Genomic DNA, 16279 nt, shown 5'->3' on the forward strand with positions numbered 1-16279 from the left:
TACTGGGACCCTCGCCAAGCCGTTTTAACTCACACTTCATTTTACACCTCACACTGCACTCTCAGTAAAATACCAGCTCCGCTGTAATCAGGCGTCGCAGCACACCCGGGACACATTAGGTGTCACTGGGTGGGCCCGATGATGAAGCATGCCACCAACCAGGTTGGTGGGTGAGGGCTTCATGAACTCACCAACGAGGTGCCCATGACAAATCTAATCAGAGTGCTAACAATATTGGTCATATTTAAGCTAGTCTCTTTTGATAACACGTATAAACTACGGGGACTCGGACTAGCTTTCTAGTCCTCTCTCTCTCTCGATACCCACACATATACAAACACACCCACACACATATGTATTTGTTTTGAAAAAAAAATAGGAGGCTAGCAAATGAATTAAAGCTGTCTCTAAGCCATACCTAGAAAAAAAACAGCACACTATTTTTCTTTTTTTTTCTTCTTTATGTTGAGTGGTATTTCAGCAAACTCAACATGTGCAATGTTAGATATACACAGATCGATTCCACAGCGAGTGCAATAGGCACTGCTGATTTTCATAAATCCATTAGTTGGAGTTTCATAAATATATTCTAGACATATAGTTCTATATACCAAAGTTGATATGGTCACACCATGAACTGAATTGTCTCTGAGGTGTGGTTCTAACAGGGAGTGTTTAACATATTCCACCTGCTAAAGTCTGCATGAGTGTTGCTGCTCTGGTTTGGATGGAGTCTTACATAGCTGCTTGCTTCTCGGTCACCCCTGGCACGGTTGGCGTATGGTGATCTAGCTTTCAGTTTCTCCCAACATAGGTGTTCTTATCAGACTCCTTGACAGGTATTTTCTCTCAGTGAGAAGATCTATAAACCAGGCAGTCTGTGTGAAGTCAGGACATGGGAAGACTACGGCCAAGCTTTATCCCAATCTGACACCTCTTGCAGACTGTAGTCATCAGGTTTTAGTTACAGTTTTATCCTTCGTTTCAGCCATCCACTTTGAACTATTTTGTAACTTAGCCAGTCAATAATCTGCTTACGGTCTCATTACTGTTCAGTATTTTCTGGTTCCGTCTGAACAGTCATCTCTGACCTCCCATTCTAAGCATTTCTGTATTTCTGCATTTCCATTTCTGACTGTGGTTTTGTAATTAGGTCAAGAAAGGGAAGTATGGGGACTGAAGGGGGGGTACACAAGTGCATGTCAGCACCTAAAACAGTCTAGTCACCACTTCAGAGCCGGTCGGTGGTGCTCCAGTTGGGTGTGTCAGTCATAAAAGTGCTTCGAAATCCACTCTGAATGTGTTCTCACAGTGAAGTCATGATTCTGTTCTCTGCTTACTCATTCACCCAAGTATGCATTGTATGTAAAAACAATAGTAAAGCAAGAGACCTTTCACCGATATGAGTTAAAGTGGTCTGAGAGCCCTTGTGCTCATACTCTGTCATGCTAAGACAGTGTCTATCTGTCTGTCTGTCTGTCTGTCTGTCTGTCTATCTATCTATCTACCTATCTACCTATCTACCTATATCTACCTATATCTACCTATATCTATCTATCTATCTATCTATCTATCTATCTATCTATCTATCTATCTATCTATCTATCTATCTATCTATCTATCTATCTATCTATCTATCTACCTATCTATCTTGCTCTGTGTATAACTACTAGTCATACAAAAACAGAAATAGTAGTCTCTGGCTCAACGCTGTGCTGAAAGCTGCAGCAAGCGGATGGAAAGGAGACATTGAAGGAGATCCTTCCCATATGCTCTCTTCCCAGGATTCTGCTGCTCGCCTTCCACCATCTGCTTACTATGCATGACTCCATCAATGCTTGCCTCTTTAAGATGCTGCCTCTTTAAGATGCTGCCTTTGTATGATTCCTCATACCCGTCTTCCTGCAGCACCATGTGTCACTGTGGCTCCCTCCCAAGCTGCCGCCCTGCCACTGTGTGCCACCTTGTGTAGCAGCTAATTGAAAGCAGATTTGAGAACAAGAGTTGATTGTTGTACTCAGTAAACTTGCATTGGGAAGACCATGTTAAAAGGATACTTTCATAAGAAGCGCCGACTGTCCTATGCTCATTTAGAGACTAGTTAGAGATAATGAAATGCAATTCTATAAACACAGTGAGTGCAGGCCTCATGTTGGCATTTCCCTAGGGCTCATAGTCTTGTGTATGATTCTTGTATGCACCATTAGGTAAGCTGCTATAAAAAAAATCCAGTCTAATAATCATTCATTTCTGTCTCACTTTGGGGATCCGCGTGTTCCTCGATGACACAGTGAACCAGGTGGCTTAAAGGTGTTTGGCCCCTTGACCTTTCGGTACAAAGCATAGTTGATTGTAATTTTTTTTTGTCGGATTCCACACATTGATTCACGGTTTACACCCCATGTGAAGTTCAACGATGTGACTACTTAGGGCCTGATAATGAGTCTGGCAGTCCACGGACTGCCAGACTCGCGTTGGCATGGCGGTCCAGCCACCAGCGCACTGGCGGTCTGACTGCACAATTATGAGTTGAGCGGTTGGACTGCCAATGCATCGCTGCAACCGCCGGGGATTCAAGATCCCTGCCGATGGCACGGCGACCAAGCGGCCGCAATTCGCTTGGCGGGTCCGCCGCAGTCCCACCAAGCATATTATGAGTTTAGTCTCTGCCGCAGTTTTCATGGTGGTTCCTCCTCCATGAAAACTGTGGCAGAGAGGAAACAAAGAGGGCCCTACAAGGGCCCCTGTTGCATCTGGGCCGGAGGGTGTATGCAGAGGGCACATGTTGTGCCCCCCATGTGCATGCACCCCAGTACCTGCCAGGCATGAACTTACACCAGTCCATGCTGTGTAGGTACTGCCTTTGACATTCCCATTGCGGTGCCTATTTCATAGGCACCACTATGGGAATGCCAAAGAATTGCCCGCCAGTGACTGTAAAAGTTATAATCTGGCAGGCAGTGCGCACACAGGTTTGACGGTGTGGGAGCGGGGCTGCGGCGTGGTGGTCCCGCTCCCACACCGCCAAACTCGTAATCAGGCCCCTAGTGTCTCATGAAGAGCGAGCCGGGACCCCTGAGGCCTGTTGTATGACTTTGTTCTGTACAACATGCACCTCTACACAAACATCTGGCCTCAAGAATGTAAGTGCTCTTCACAAGTAGCCCTGTTTGAAAGGTTTGTGTTATTGTAGTAAAGATCTCCGTGCTCATGGGCTTGTCCCCTTAATGCAGTGTGAGGTTTGGAGTCCCAGGGCTCTCCAGCTTCTGCCTAATTGCCACTTTTAAAGCACCCATCTTGAAAATAACCTCCCCTCTCAAGGTCAGACGCACATAGGCTCTTAATGGTTTTTTTTTGTCCTTTAATCTATAAATGAAGATTGCATGCACACTGTGGTTACTGGAGAGCTGTGTTCCTGCACAAACACAAAGAGATTGACAGGAACCAACATTCTCAGTGTGAGAATGGCAAATCCATTCGGCAGGCACTTAAAATATTATTAAATTGTAACGTGCATTTTTCGTCACATGGCTAAAATCAGTTTTAAGACCTGCACAGCAAGATGTTAGGCAGCTTTGGGACTTTGTAAATAGCAAAAATTATCAGATTCAAAAGGCTACCACAATGGAGTTGTTTGTTATCACTAACCCTGGGCAAAGCACTACGTTACGCTCGCATAGTTTGCAGAGGTATGCACTACTTCGCACTACGCGAACTGCACGTAGCACAGTGGTAATTTTTTGCTTGCTCGCGGTCCTCAACGTCAAGTTGGCAACTGCGAGCAAGCAAAATGACATCCCGGCGAGACTTTTTCCTCATTCGCGATCAGCAACATTAAGTTGCCGATCGCGAGCGTGGAAAATAAACCTTCCTGCGAGATTCTCAACGCAGGGAGGTCAGGTTTCTCATTGCGAGTGGTTGCGTATGCTTGCGACCGCTCGCGATGAGAAACTACCAGCCAGCGTTGAGAAAGCTGCTGCTCGAGTAAAAATCTACTCGAGCAGCAGAAAACTACAGCTCGCACTGTGCAAGATGCCGTTTTCAATGATTGCACAGTGCCGGATGCTTGTCCGCACTGTGCAATCATTGAAAACGGCATCTTGCACAGTGCGAACAGGGCAATACGCAGTTCGCATAGTGCTAAGCGTAGCTAGCGCAGTGCGAAGTGCACTTTGTGTAGCTTCGCGTAGCGCTACTTCGCAAACTATGCCCAGCCCTAGTTACCACCAAAGCAGTGAACTCATGTAGCGGTTGGTGAATCCTTATTGGAAGTCTCTGACTTCCTTGGCTGGTAATCCCAGCGAACTGGAGCACAGCTGAGTCATAATGTGAGATGTTTGAGAGAGCAAATCCAGACTTTATTAGGATTTTTGAACAGTTACTTTGGAAGGTGCACAGCACCCGGCTTGGTCGTTAGTGCTTGTTGAAAGGCAATGTATGTTTTAGATGAAACAACAAACGTCTATGAAATGGTGCTAGGTAAAAACAATGTGTTAAAGAAAACCTGTGCTCATGAAAAAGAAAATATCCATCACGGCCCAGCTGCATGCCAGAAACTTGAAACTGGGCCAGCACCTGCACAACATAACAACAATATTTTGGGAAAAAATGGTGAGCTGACTCATTAGACTGATGTGTTTGGAGCTCATTATTGTTCACACCCTGCTGCAGACGGATGCGGTACCACTTGCAGTAGGCCCAACTGTAATGCACTCCTACAACCACTGTGAGAATGTGACCTTGTGATGACACAGACCGTGCCTGTTGCATTGCTATTAATGATTATGCCTTGATTCTCATCCTTAATGGCTACAGCTGGCAAGCGAATTTATGCATCTAAAATACAGAATTAAAATTACATTAAGAGAATCAAACGATTAACATTTTTTATAGCATGCTAGACAAACTGAATAATCTTTTGCTATAAATTACACATTCCATATGCTCCATTTCATTGATACTACTTTCATCGAACTTCATTGAAGGAGATCACAAGTTTATTTGCTGCTGCTTCCGTGTACTTTTTAATTTCAAATGACTCTACCAACTTATAAAATGTCACATAGGAGCAAGGACAATAGATTTGTCAATTAAGCTACTTACCTGAGGGTTGCAATCTTATAAAACGGAATCTGAGGGTTAACACAACGATGAGCAATTGCAAAGAGAAACTGTAACTACAACGTGCAAAGAATAATTTGCCTGGGAGTTGAATAGGTCGCTCTGATATAATCAAACTGTTAAAAGTACCAACATGTACCTGTTTAGACTTTAGAGTCATACCGGTGGTGATCCGAACTCATATTCTTTAAACACATTGACTCCAGCGCTAACCACTTTATATGTGGTTATAACATGCCTTAAAAGGCCGTATGACACATGAAACTCCTCCCGAGCCAAGGAGAGTGGGGTTTCCCTGATTTCAGATTTTTTTATAGACTTTATTAGATGACCAGCTGCCCTGGAATTTTGATAAATGTGGTCATGATTGGACGCTGTGATAAATCCTGCACTAGTAGTTATTATATAATTGCTATTTTTTCAGTAAACCCTCTAATTAAAAAAAGTTGAATTAATAAGCTTTAGAGGTATTGACACATAGTTGGAAAAATGGATTCAATTCTATGACCTATCAAAATGTACTAAAATCACTTATGAAACGATCTAATGCTCTCCAAGATTGTTTACAAATGTTGGCATTGTGAACTGGCATAACTACGTTAGGCAGTGCTTTGGGCGATTTCCCCCTCGTGCTACTTTTCATACTTTTTAGTCAATTTCTGCTTTTTATGACAGTATAAGAACTGGGTTTTATATACTGGATTTCAGCCTCAGTATTACTTTACTAAAGAAATTATTGTTTATAGGCATGAACCTAAATGCATGATCAAAAGATAGTTATGGGTAGGAGTAAAGAAAATGTGCAACACATCGCTGACAAATGGGTGGTAATAGCAATTACGTAGATGGCACAAAAAGAAGCTGCTTATTTAAAAAATCAGAGGCATTTTAAGCTGCTATTTGGAAAATCTATGACGTAAAGGAGATTGCATTGATATTAACATTTATATCTCCTTAAATCATCGGTTGATCCATGTCTTTAAATGTATTTATTAATTATTATATATATATATCTATCTATCTATCTATCTATATATATGCGTGTGGGAGCAGCGTGTGGGAGCAGCGAAACGCGTCGGTTTTTGTGACTGATGAGCTGGAAATAAGAAAATAAACTAAAAATTGGAAAACTTGGAAAACCTTTGTGAGTGCGAACTTAATCCCTCTTTGTGAGGGGGTGTGTGATATATATATATATATATATATATATATATATATATATATATATATATATATTCCGCCAGCGCTTTCCAACAGAGCAAAAGGAGCACTCAACAGGCTGCATCATTAAAATTTATTGTTGATGCGTTTTGGCATCCCCCCTTAATCATCTCAATTTCATAACACTATCACTTGTCCCCGTCAAATGCGGGTCCATTAGTAAACATAAAGAGAGGACTTCCTTTCGAAATGGCTGGTTTTCTAATCGCCATTGCAGTTTGTTGCCAAACATATATGTCCTGGACAATTTCCACCAAGAGTTGGTATTTCACTCACATTGAGTGTTGAACACACCATATAACACAACCCGCCAGGTATGGCAATCCTCTCCGTACATTGACAGTGTTTATTAATACGCCATAGTTTTACCGCACTTGCCATTTAGTTATGTTCTGGAAGGTCCCGGTCTGAGTGACGGGCACCAATCCATTTACTAATGTCCCTTAAGCAGGGCGATCTACATATTCCAAAGATAGTTATGGGGATTCTGGCAATTTGAAAAATCCATTGCCACCAATTCCACAAGCCTTCTTCTGAACACTTGAACAGGTGCCTCCGTCATTAGTTTGTGGTACTAATGCATTATTATCCCACCAACGCTCCCCAACAGAACAAACAGAGCGCTGAACAGTCTGTATCATTAAAATTTACTGACGATGCGTTTCGGCATCTCACCTTAATCATGTCAGTTTCATTACACTAACAACTAGTCCCTGTTAAATGCGATTCCATTAGTAAACATAAAGAGAGGACTTCTTTTCAAAATGTCTGTGTATCTAATCGCCATTGCAGCGTGTTGCCAAACATATATGTTTTGGACAGTTCCACCACCAGTTGGTATTTCACTCACATTGATTGCTAGACACACCACTCTATCTTTGAATGCACAGCAAATGTAATATGATAGGAACAAGATTGAAAGGCCTGTTTACAGAAAGTGAGCAAGTGGAAGAATTCAGTAAATGGGGTATGCTCAATGGGAGGGACGAACTGAAGCTGGGCAGCCTAAAATAAATAAAGCCAGCAAATAATAAGCAAGCAAATGTGAGTTACAAACCACAAAACCAGTTGTAAGCAATGGATGGTATGCATTCTCAGGGAACCTGTCCAAGTGCCCCTAAGATGTCTTTAGTAAACCAGACAGCTACGCTATAAAGTAAAGTAAAGTCCACATTTGTAAAGCGCACAATCACCCGTAAGGGTCTCTAGGCGCTGGGGGGCCGTCGGGAAGATTAAGCGAGCTATTGCCCAGAGTCACATGGTGCTGGGCTAACCTGCCGCCGGAGCCGGGGATCGAACCGTGGTCCCCAGATTCCAGCGTCAGTCGCCCTGGCCGCGGCGCCATGGGCTTTGACCTAAAGATGTATGCCATAAAGCTATGCAGCTAAATCTAAAGTGTGCAGTAGGAGAAATCATGTCATGGTGTGGGTATTTAGCAAAAGTATAAAATATGTACATTTACATCACACAAAATAAAGACTCTGAATTGTTGACTGCAAAAATAAAGCTATTCAAAAATAACCGTTTACAAAAGCAAGGAAACCTCTGGTGCAGGGTTTAGTCATTAGCCGTCTTGATTACGGCAATGCCCTGTTGACAGCACTTAATAAAGATCTGCTTTCCAAGCTTCAGACCCTTCAGAATACTGCGGCCAGATTGGTTCTTGATCTTCCCCCTAGATACCCTTCTGTTCCAAATCTTAAAATTCCTCATTGGCTTCCAGTGCGACAAAGAACCCACTTTAAAATCTTAAGTCTCACACACAAGATAATGTACAATACCGGCCCTAACTACTTAGCAAAAAAACTCCAATGGTATATACCAAGTAGATCGTTAAGGTTTGGTGCTAAATCATATTTTGTTCAGCCGCGCGTTCGTATGTCCCGTAATGGTGGTCACTCTTTTTCTTACCTTGCCCCCATGCTATGGAATAAATTGCCATCACACCTCCTATCCATAGTGGATCATAAATGCTTTCGTAAAAACCTTAAAACCAGGCTTTTTCCTAAGTAATCTATTTGGCAGGATTAGGTTTGCTGTCTGTTGTTGCTGTTTTTTTGCTGCAAGTGCCTTGAGACCTTCCGGTGATAACTACGCTCTACAAGAATATTTCACATGACATGACAAAAACGTTTAGATATCCCTAAACCCACCACAATACCTTGTTCCAAAATATGCCTACAGTAGTGTTAGCTATTTAACTCAAACCTATCATATGTCGCAAGTGAAACAAGCTGGATAGATTATGGATTTTTTTTGCAGGATAATATTTTTTCATTATGTATTTTTGTAATTATTCCTGTAGCCTACATTTTCTAATCCTATTTTTGTTGTTTATTTTGGCTGTAGATGTTTCTCCATGGACCCAATGTAAGCAATATATTGTAAATGGTGGCTTTTGGTGGGTAGTGGCTTGTACTCTAAAAAAGAAAGACAGCAGAATGCTCTTTACAAAATCTGCATTTTCTTGTTGAATTTCTATATCTTTATCTTGCAAAAAAATCGTATTTGCAAGTGGCTACTATGTACATTGTTTTTTAGTCTAGTACAGTGCATTGCAGATGTGGCCCTGGTCTGATAGCCTTTGCTTTGTTATTCTCTTTTTCAGGTTTGCCATCATGCAGACTGCCAGCAGCTGAATCGCCAGAGTCCCCTGAACTTGTGCGAGTCATGTGACAGCAAATTCCACAGCACCATGCACTTTGACAGACACATCCGCTTTGACTTGCCTCCACAAGGTAACTGAGAGAAATTGTATGCTTCACCCATTCTTTTAACTAAGATATTACCAAATTGTGTATATGTGTGGAAATGGCCCATTTTAGGGTTTTTTCCTTCAGCTTTTTGCTTTTGTCCCTTCTGTTTTTCCGATGATCTATGTGCTAGCCTTAGGACTTTGAGTGTTTTGACACTGTCATTCAGTGCCAAAGTGCTGTGCTTGTCATATACTTACTGGTGGTTGGTGTATACACGATTGGCTGATTTGAGTTAGCTGTAAGTCCCTTGTCTAGGGGTAAGAGATGTACCTAGGGCATGTAACTCAAATGCTCCTCAGTGGGCCTGCAACACTGGTTGTGCCACCCACTGACGTAGCTCTTCAAACGTGCCACAGGTTTGCCATGGTGGGCGCTGTGTGTGCAGGTTACTGTTACTCTGCTTGGCATTTAAAAATTACTTGCCCAGGTATTGCCTGTCTCTCACTAAATCGGGGTACTCCCTGGGGGCAGGGTGAGTTGTCGGTAAGAGGCAGGGCATGGGCATGCTACATGCACTGGTAGTGAATGGCACCGGATGGTGTATTTGGTACGGTGAGGCTGCTTCTTGCATTGATTAACATGAGGGGATTAGTGGAAAGGCTATTGAACTGTATTTCCTACATGCAGAAGAGTAGTAGTATAGTGTTTGATATTGATGATTAAGTAAAGGCAAATGCTCTCAGGTTATGCAAGTGGATTCGACATTACTAATGTAGAAATGCCACTTTGGGAAAGTGGGCATTTCTGTGCTTGTGGCTCCGTGTGCCTGTCAGTCTGTCTCCAATCCACATCTGGGTGCTGGGGGGACAGCTGCTTCTGTGTATTCCTGATAGAGGCCATAAACTAGGGGCTCAAGGGAAACTGCAGTCCTCTGACTCTGAGTGACCTTCCCGGGACGGATACAACAGGGTGGAGTTGGCACCTGCATTCCAAGGGGCAGGTTCTTGGCCCCACTAAAGACATTGATCAAACCGCCTAGGGTAGGATGGCAGACAGGACAACAGGTTTAGAGGGCCTGTGCATTTCAAAGGTGGCCTTTTGAACTGATCTCATCTTCAAAGGCTATTGTGGGTATACCTACTGGGGCTCTGCCCTCAGGAGTTAGAGATGCTTTTGGGATTGGAAACATACTATGCTGGTTCAATGCTGGGACATCAACAATGGGAACCATTGGGGCTGGAGCGACTGCAACTGGATTATCCTAAACTTTATGGTGGACTGGGGCTTGTCGTGCTCCAAAAAGGGGACTATCACTTGATGGGTTTTGCTTGGATGTTGCTGGCCTGCAGCTAATTGCCAACTGTCGTGGCCTGCGCCCCTAAGCACTCTGAAAGGGCCGGTTGGCTGGCCTCCTGTCCACGAGTTCCCAGGGACAGAAAGAATCTCCCCATTTCCATGAGATCGTAGGGCCAGCGCAGGGTGTGGCGGAAACAGGTGGAAGTGATCCTCGGTTGGGACAAGTACTGTCTGACGTATGCCGCAATCACACTGTGCAGAGGAGTGTGCTTGTAAAGATCAGCGGCCTACCTGGCGTTCCAGAACTTGAGGAGTTTGAGGAGTGCACGGGGAAGCTTTCCAAGTGCAAGGGTCCCGTGCTTGCAACCAGAAACCTGTGCTAGCTCTCACTCCATAGCATGTGGTGTCCGAGGGGTGTTAGGGGAAGTTTGTTGAGTCCAAGGGACCCGAGCTGGAAGCCTAGACTGTCTCTGACCTCCAGATCTGGAGGAAGACAGTGCCTGACATCGTAGCCTCCATCCAAGTTTACTGGCTCCCTCTCCCCGGACCCATGCCACAAAGTATTCAATTGTTGAGAATATCATGACTAGACTGAAGGGGGTCACGTTGTGGCTTGTGTGCACCCACGGTTGGCTGCTTGGAGCAACTGCAGTTCATACCTCTGTATGAGGGGAAAAATTTCCCCAGTTTGGAATCACCCCAGCTTCCAGTGTCAGTCTTTTGGCTATGGGCAATATAGTGATCCAGCACCAGTGAAGGTGCCGCTAAATACCTGGAGGCCTAATCTGGAGGGATGAAACCAAGGAACTGTTTCCTTATGCTGTAGGTGGCCCAACAATCTAATGAAAGTGTCACTAGCAGGTTTAACCTGTATCGTTGGCTGGTGTATTTTGAGTGGATGAGGGGCTGGGTCACGAGGCGTACTCAAAACCTGTGTTTCCTTGACCATTACAACTGTACGGGATATGCAATTTTGGGAATGCCGTGGCCTTTGCTAATGTGTTTGTGGGAAAGTAGAGTACCTTTGAACAGCCTGCAAATATGTTTATGTCTCTTTTGATGTGGGAGGGATTGCTTGGATAATGATCAACTCGGGGAGTCAAGCACATGAGCTTATGTTGCTCACAAGGCTGAGGGAATAACGGGGCAAGTGAATACATATGACTAGTATATATGTGTTCATGACATTCTGCTGCTAATGGGAGAGTTCGACAATTGCATATACATATATCCAATGTGTATATTATTTTGATTTCAATGAGTGTGTAATATAAAGACTAGTGTTATATACATAATATGTAGTGTCTTTTTGTAGTGTCCTCCGTGTGTTGCGAGGGTGGTGTTGTGCCAATACTTTACTCTTTGACCCTGAGGATAAGTCTGACTGCTCTGGGCCAAGCTACCCAAAGATGAGCACAGGTTATCAGACACGTGTAGCGTACTCATCGTATCTAGGTGGATTCTGTCTGGCTTCGATGCGTTCCAACCAGCCAGAACCCGCTGGGTCTAACAATATGTGTATATCACAACTGCCAATATTGTGGCATCATCTCAAGTCTTTTCTGATGGAAGGACGGCCCTGAATATTTGGTTGGAGAGGTGTGGTATTTCCATAGGTTCCAGTTGGGAAGAGTTAGTTGTACACAAGGTCCGAACACATGGTCTCTTCATGGTACATTGAATGTACCAATGCTGTTATGCATGGCAGTGTTTATAGGGTGTATGAGAATCGATAGAATATGCTTCATGCACCTTTGAATGTAGCTCATGGGCAAGTGATTAACCAGTGCGTTAGACCTGTTCTCTACATCAGTGGTTGTAGATGTTGTTATTTAGTTGTATATGGATTGTTTGATGTGTGAATCTTTAAACAGCCATGTTTGATGGCTTTCTTGAAGATGAGGTGACTTTTGAGTTTTTTTGTCCGGAGTGTAGTGAGTTCCAAAGTTCGCCGGTGTGCAATAATGACCAATGATGTTTATTTTGTTGATATATTGCATTTTTGTGTGATAAGGCGGAGCACAAAATAAGCAATAAATCCACTGCTTAGAGGGCTTATCTACCCCCAATTGCTACCCCTAACGTAGGTCAGTGCCACATTGGTCTTGAAAATACTGTTGTTTTTCCATGCATGTGTACCTGTTGACTTTTTGTTTCAGTCATACATCTTTCTTAAAGTTTTGCAGACAAGGAAAGTGCCTTCATTTTTGTCCTTCTGGCAAAACAGCTAGCATCTTCTGTACTAGACACACCACCGGAAACCCAGATGAAAAAAACTCATTAAACTTGCTTAAATTATAGTAGTATTATTTGACCTAGTGAACTCACACCTCATATCGTCAGAATCACAAGCACCCTTTGAAACTTCAAGCTTCCTGTCACTCATCGCATGGTCATTACCCATCAGTCTTTTTTTCAGTAAGAGTTGTCCAATGCTGATGTATGAGTGCTGGATCCAGGACTAATTTTCAGACAAGGGTCCTAATAGGGTGGTTGCAGAGGGCCATTTGGACTTAGCCCAAAGTGGATCTAAGAGTTGGAATCCAATTATTTTTGCCCTTTGATAAACATGAAAATATGGCTTAGGTTCACTAGTTGTGAGTGTACCAGGCCTCTCTGGACTTATGCGAGGACCTGGTCTGAGGACATTCATTGAATATGTAAATTATTGCATTTTACACTAATTGTATGTGAATCTGTTCATCTTGGTGTTTTAAAAATCTGGCATGGATCCGCCGACCCTTCTCGGCCAATCCTGGACCTGAATGAACTCCAGCAGAAAAGATCAGCCCGGATGTTACCAAGATACGTTTGTATCTCATCAAAACTATGGAGTGCAGAAAAGAGTATTTGTAATGCGTTGCATTCTGTTAAAGAAAAAGTGAAAGCCCGACAATGTAATATGCCATTGGCTGAAAGGCCAGGAATGGCTAATGGCATCATAGTGCCACTTAGCAAACTTGTGAAATGCAAAATAAAAGTTAGTTCTCAAGTTTCAGTGCTTTTGGTAGGCAATCAAGGCTTAAGCAGCTCATTTGGTGAGAGGGTAGGGATAGCCTACAGCCTTTCAGAAGCAAATGCAAGCATGTCACTGCTAACTGGCTAATATTAACTCTTCTTGGAGAAGCAAACCAACAGTCTAAATAGAGGTTATTTTTTAGACCAATGCAAGCAGCATCAGGAGACTAGCTTGGTCAGTAGGATTGGGGGGAAGGGAGAGGGGGAGCTTCAGATCGCCCAACCGTTATGCTGGGACATATTGTTAGAACACAATATATGAGAAGCAGGATATGAGGGGGTTTTAAGGTGGAAAGAGAGAGGAGTGTGGATTGTTAGGGATACTAAAAACGCAATATTTTTCAAGCGAATCAATATTTTTTAAGTCGTTCAAAACATAGACGAGAGAGTATGTTTTTGTCAGTTGGGCATGTAGAAATTCCAGGTGAAATCGAACAGAACAGTCACATTACCCGATTGAAAGCACTTGTAACCAATCAACTATTTACTACACAATACATTTTTTAAAGGGGGGGTGTAACAGCCCAAACACCCCCCACCCCATTTGAAGTTTCACCCCTGGGCAGCAGCTGGAAGTGTATGAAGAGACAATGAGAAAGGAAAAACAACAATTTGCCTGCTCATCCTGGGCCTAGAGTTTGGTTTGATTTAGGCAAACAGTCGGCAACCCACTGAGCTATTCCTTGCCTTGAACAGGTGCTACATCTGCCATCTTGCGGGGTCACAAGTGAGCTTTGGTATTCAGAAAACCAGGCATTTGGCAGCACCAACCAGTAGGCTCCTTAGAAAACCCTTCTTGCCTATGTGTGAATATATAAATATGCATATGAATATCTCTCTCTCTCTCGCTCTCTCACTCTCTAGCTCTCTCTCTCTCTCTCTCTCTCTCTCTCTCTCTCTCTCTCTCTCTCTCTCTCTCTCTCTCTCTATATATATATATATATATGTATATATATATATATATATATATATATATATATATATATATATACACATACATACATACATATATATACTCTTTCTCTCTCATCCCCCTCTTTCTCTCGCTCACAAATTAAGCACTGACTGGCCTTTTTGAGAGTTAGATTGCTGGAGCTGCTGGCCATCAGGCGCGCAACACCCATTGGAATCACCGGGCTTCAGCCCCCCCACCCGTCGTGTGTGGCATCCCGGGACGAGACAGATCCCGGGCATACACAGAGCCGCACCCGTTTCACAGGTCTTTAAAAGATCATTTGTGTGTTAATTAGGCCTTGCAGTTGTTTCACCCCTTCTAAGAGCCCCTGCAGCTCCACTCTGCCTACTGATGAAAGGTTCAGCCCCCCCGAAATTTTTTCTTAGCCCCCCCCGAAATGTGTCTCTAGTTGCGCCTCTGCTGGCCATCATAACTGTGGTATGTGGTGGAGACATGTTTTCAGGGCGGTACAACTCCCTTCCACCGACTGCTCCCGTAAAGGAGGTCTGACTCACTACAGCAGTCAGCAGAAACCACATTGAGCAGAATGACATTCAGCCCACGGCCGATGTCTTTGTACATAAGTATGTCACGCAAACACTGAATACCCTCATCCAGCAAAACCTCAGTGCAAAGCCTTCTTGTTTAGGCAATGCCTCTCCGTATTCCGCTGCGATATGATGGAATCCCCATGTTCTGTGGTGGAGGCCACTACAAAACAAGCATTGGCAAAGCCAATAGATCTCACCTAGACAAGAACTATTGGTTTTGCTAATGTATTTAAGCCATATTGTACACCTGCGCAGCTGCTTTCAGCACAGCTAAACTTTTGTGGCATAGAAGGGAGTGGTGTGGAGTGTCGTAGAGTGGACTGGCAAAGAGTGGAGTATAGTGTTTTAGCGTGGAGGGGCAGAGAGTATCATGTATTAGAGTGGCATTGAGTGGAATCGCTTAGAGTGGCGCACATTGGAGTGGTTTAGAGTCGAGTGGACTGGCATAGAGTGTTGCACAGTATAGTAGCGTAGAGTGCAGTGGCTTAGAGTACAGCGAGGGTTATAGAAATCAGTGGTGTACAATACAGCGTTGTATTTTGCAATGTCCTAGATTAGAGTGTTGCATAGTAGAGTGCAGCGGTGCAGAATGGAATGGTGCAGAGCAGAGTACAGTGGTGCAGAGAGCAATGCTGAAGAGTAGATTAGAGTGACACAGAGTATATTGGTGTAGAGTTGTGCAGAGTAGAATATAATGCCGTAAAGTGCAGTGGCATAGAGTACAGTGTCGTAGAGTAGAGTGTTCCAGAGTTGAGTGGTGTAGAGTGCAGTGGCATAGAATGCAGTAGTGTAGAGTAGTGTGGCACAGATGTTTGTGGTGTAAAGTGTAGTGTTGCAGAGTAGAGTGTTGTAGAGTGCAGTGGTGTTGAAAGTTGTAGAGTGCATTGGTATTGAATGAAGTGGCATAGAGTTGTGTTGAGTAGAGTGGCGTAGAGTGCAGTGATGTTGAGTACAGTGATGTTGAGTACAGTGGTGTGGAGTGGCATAGACTCCATTGGTGTAGAGTGTTACAGAGTATAGTTACATAGAGTGCAGTTGAGTAGAGTGCAGTGGCATTGAATTCAGCATTGTAGAATGCAGTGGTATAGATTGGAGTGGTGCATAGTAGAAGGCAGTGGTGCAGAGTAAAGTGGCAGAGAGTGCAGTGACATAGAGTGGAGTGGTGTAGAGTGCAGTGGCTTAGAGCGGAGTGACGCAGAGTGCAGTGGCGTAGAGTGCAGTGATGCAGATTAGAGTGGTGTAGAGTGCAGTAGTGGAGAGTAGAGCTGCGTAGAGTTCAGTGGCGGAGAATGGAGTGAAGTGGTGAACAGTGGTGTAGAGAGCAATGATGCAGAGTAGAATGCAGTTGTTTAGAGTGGACTGGCATAGAGTAGATTGTTTAAGAGTAGCATGTAGATGCGTAGAGTGGAGGGGTGCAGGGT

At 43.7% G+C, this 16279-nt stretch overlaps 1 protein-coding gene across 1 annotated transcript in view; it reads left to right on the forward strand.

Moving 5' to 3' along the window:
• Positions 1–16279, forward strand: part of PLEKHG5 (pleckstrin homology and RhoGEF domain containing G5) — a 565287-nt gene that overhangs the window by 196516 nt on the left and 352492 nt on the right. Inside the window, exon 2 of the mRNA XM_078642616.1 lies at positions 8951–9080. Within this exon, the coding sequence (XP_078498742.1) occupies positions 8951–9080 (130 nt within the window). The remainder of the gene's footprint in view (positions 1–8950; positions 9081–16279) is intronic.

The sequence above is a fragment of the Lissotriton helveticus genome, chromosome 5_1 (genome assembly GCF_964261635.1).
Source record: "Lissotriton helveticus chromosome 5_1, aLisHel1.1, whole genome shotgun sequence".
Taxonomy (NCBI): domain Eukaryota; kingdom Metazoa; phylum Chordata; class Amphibia; order Caudata; family Salamandridae; genus Lissotriton; species Lissotriton helveticus.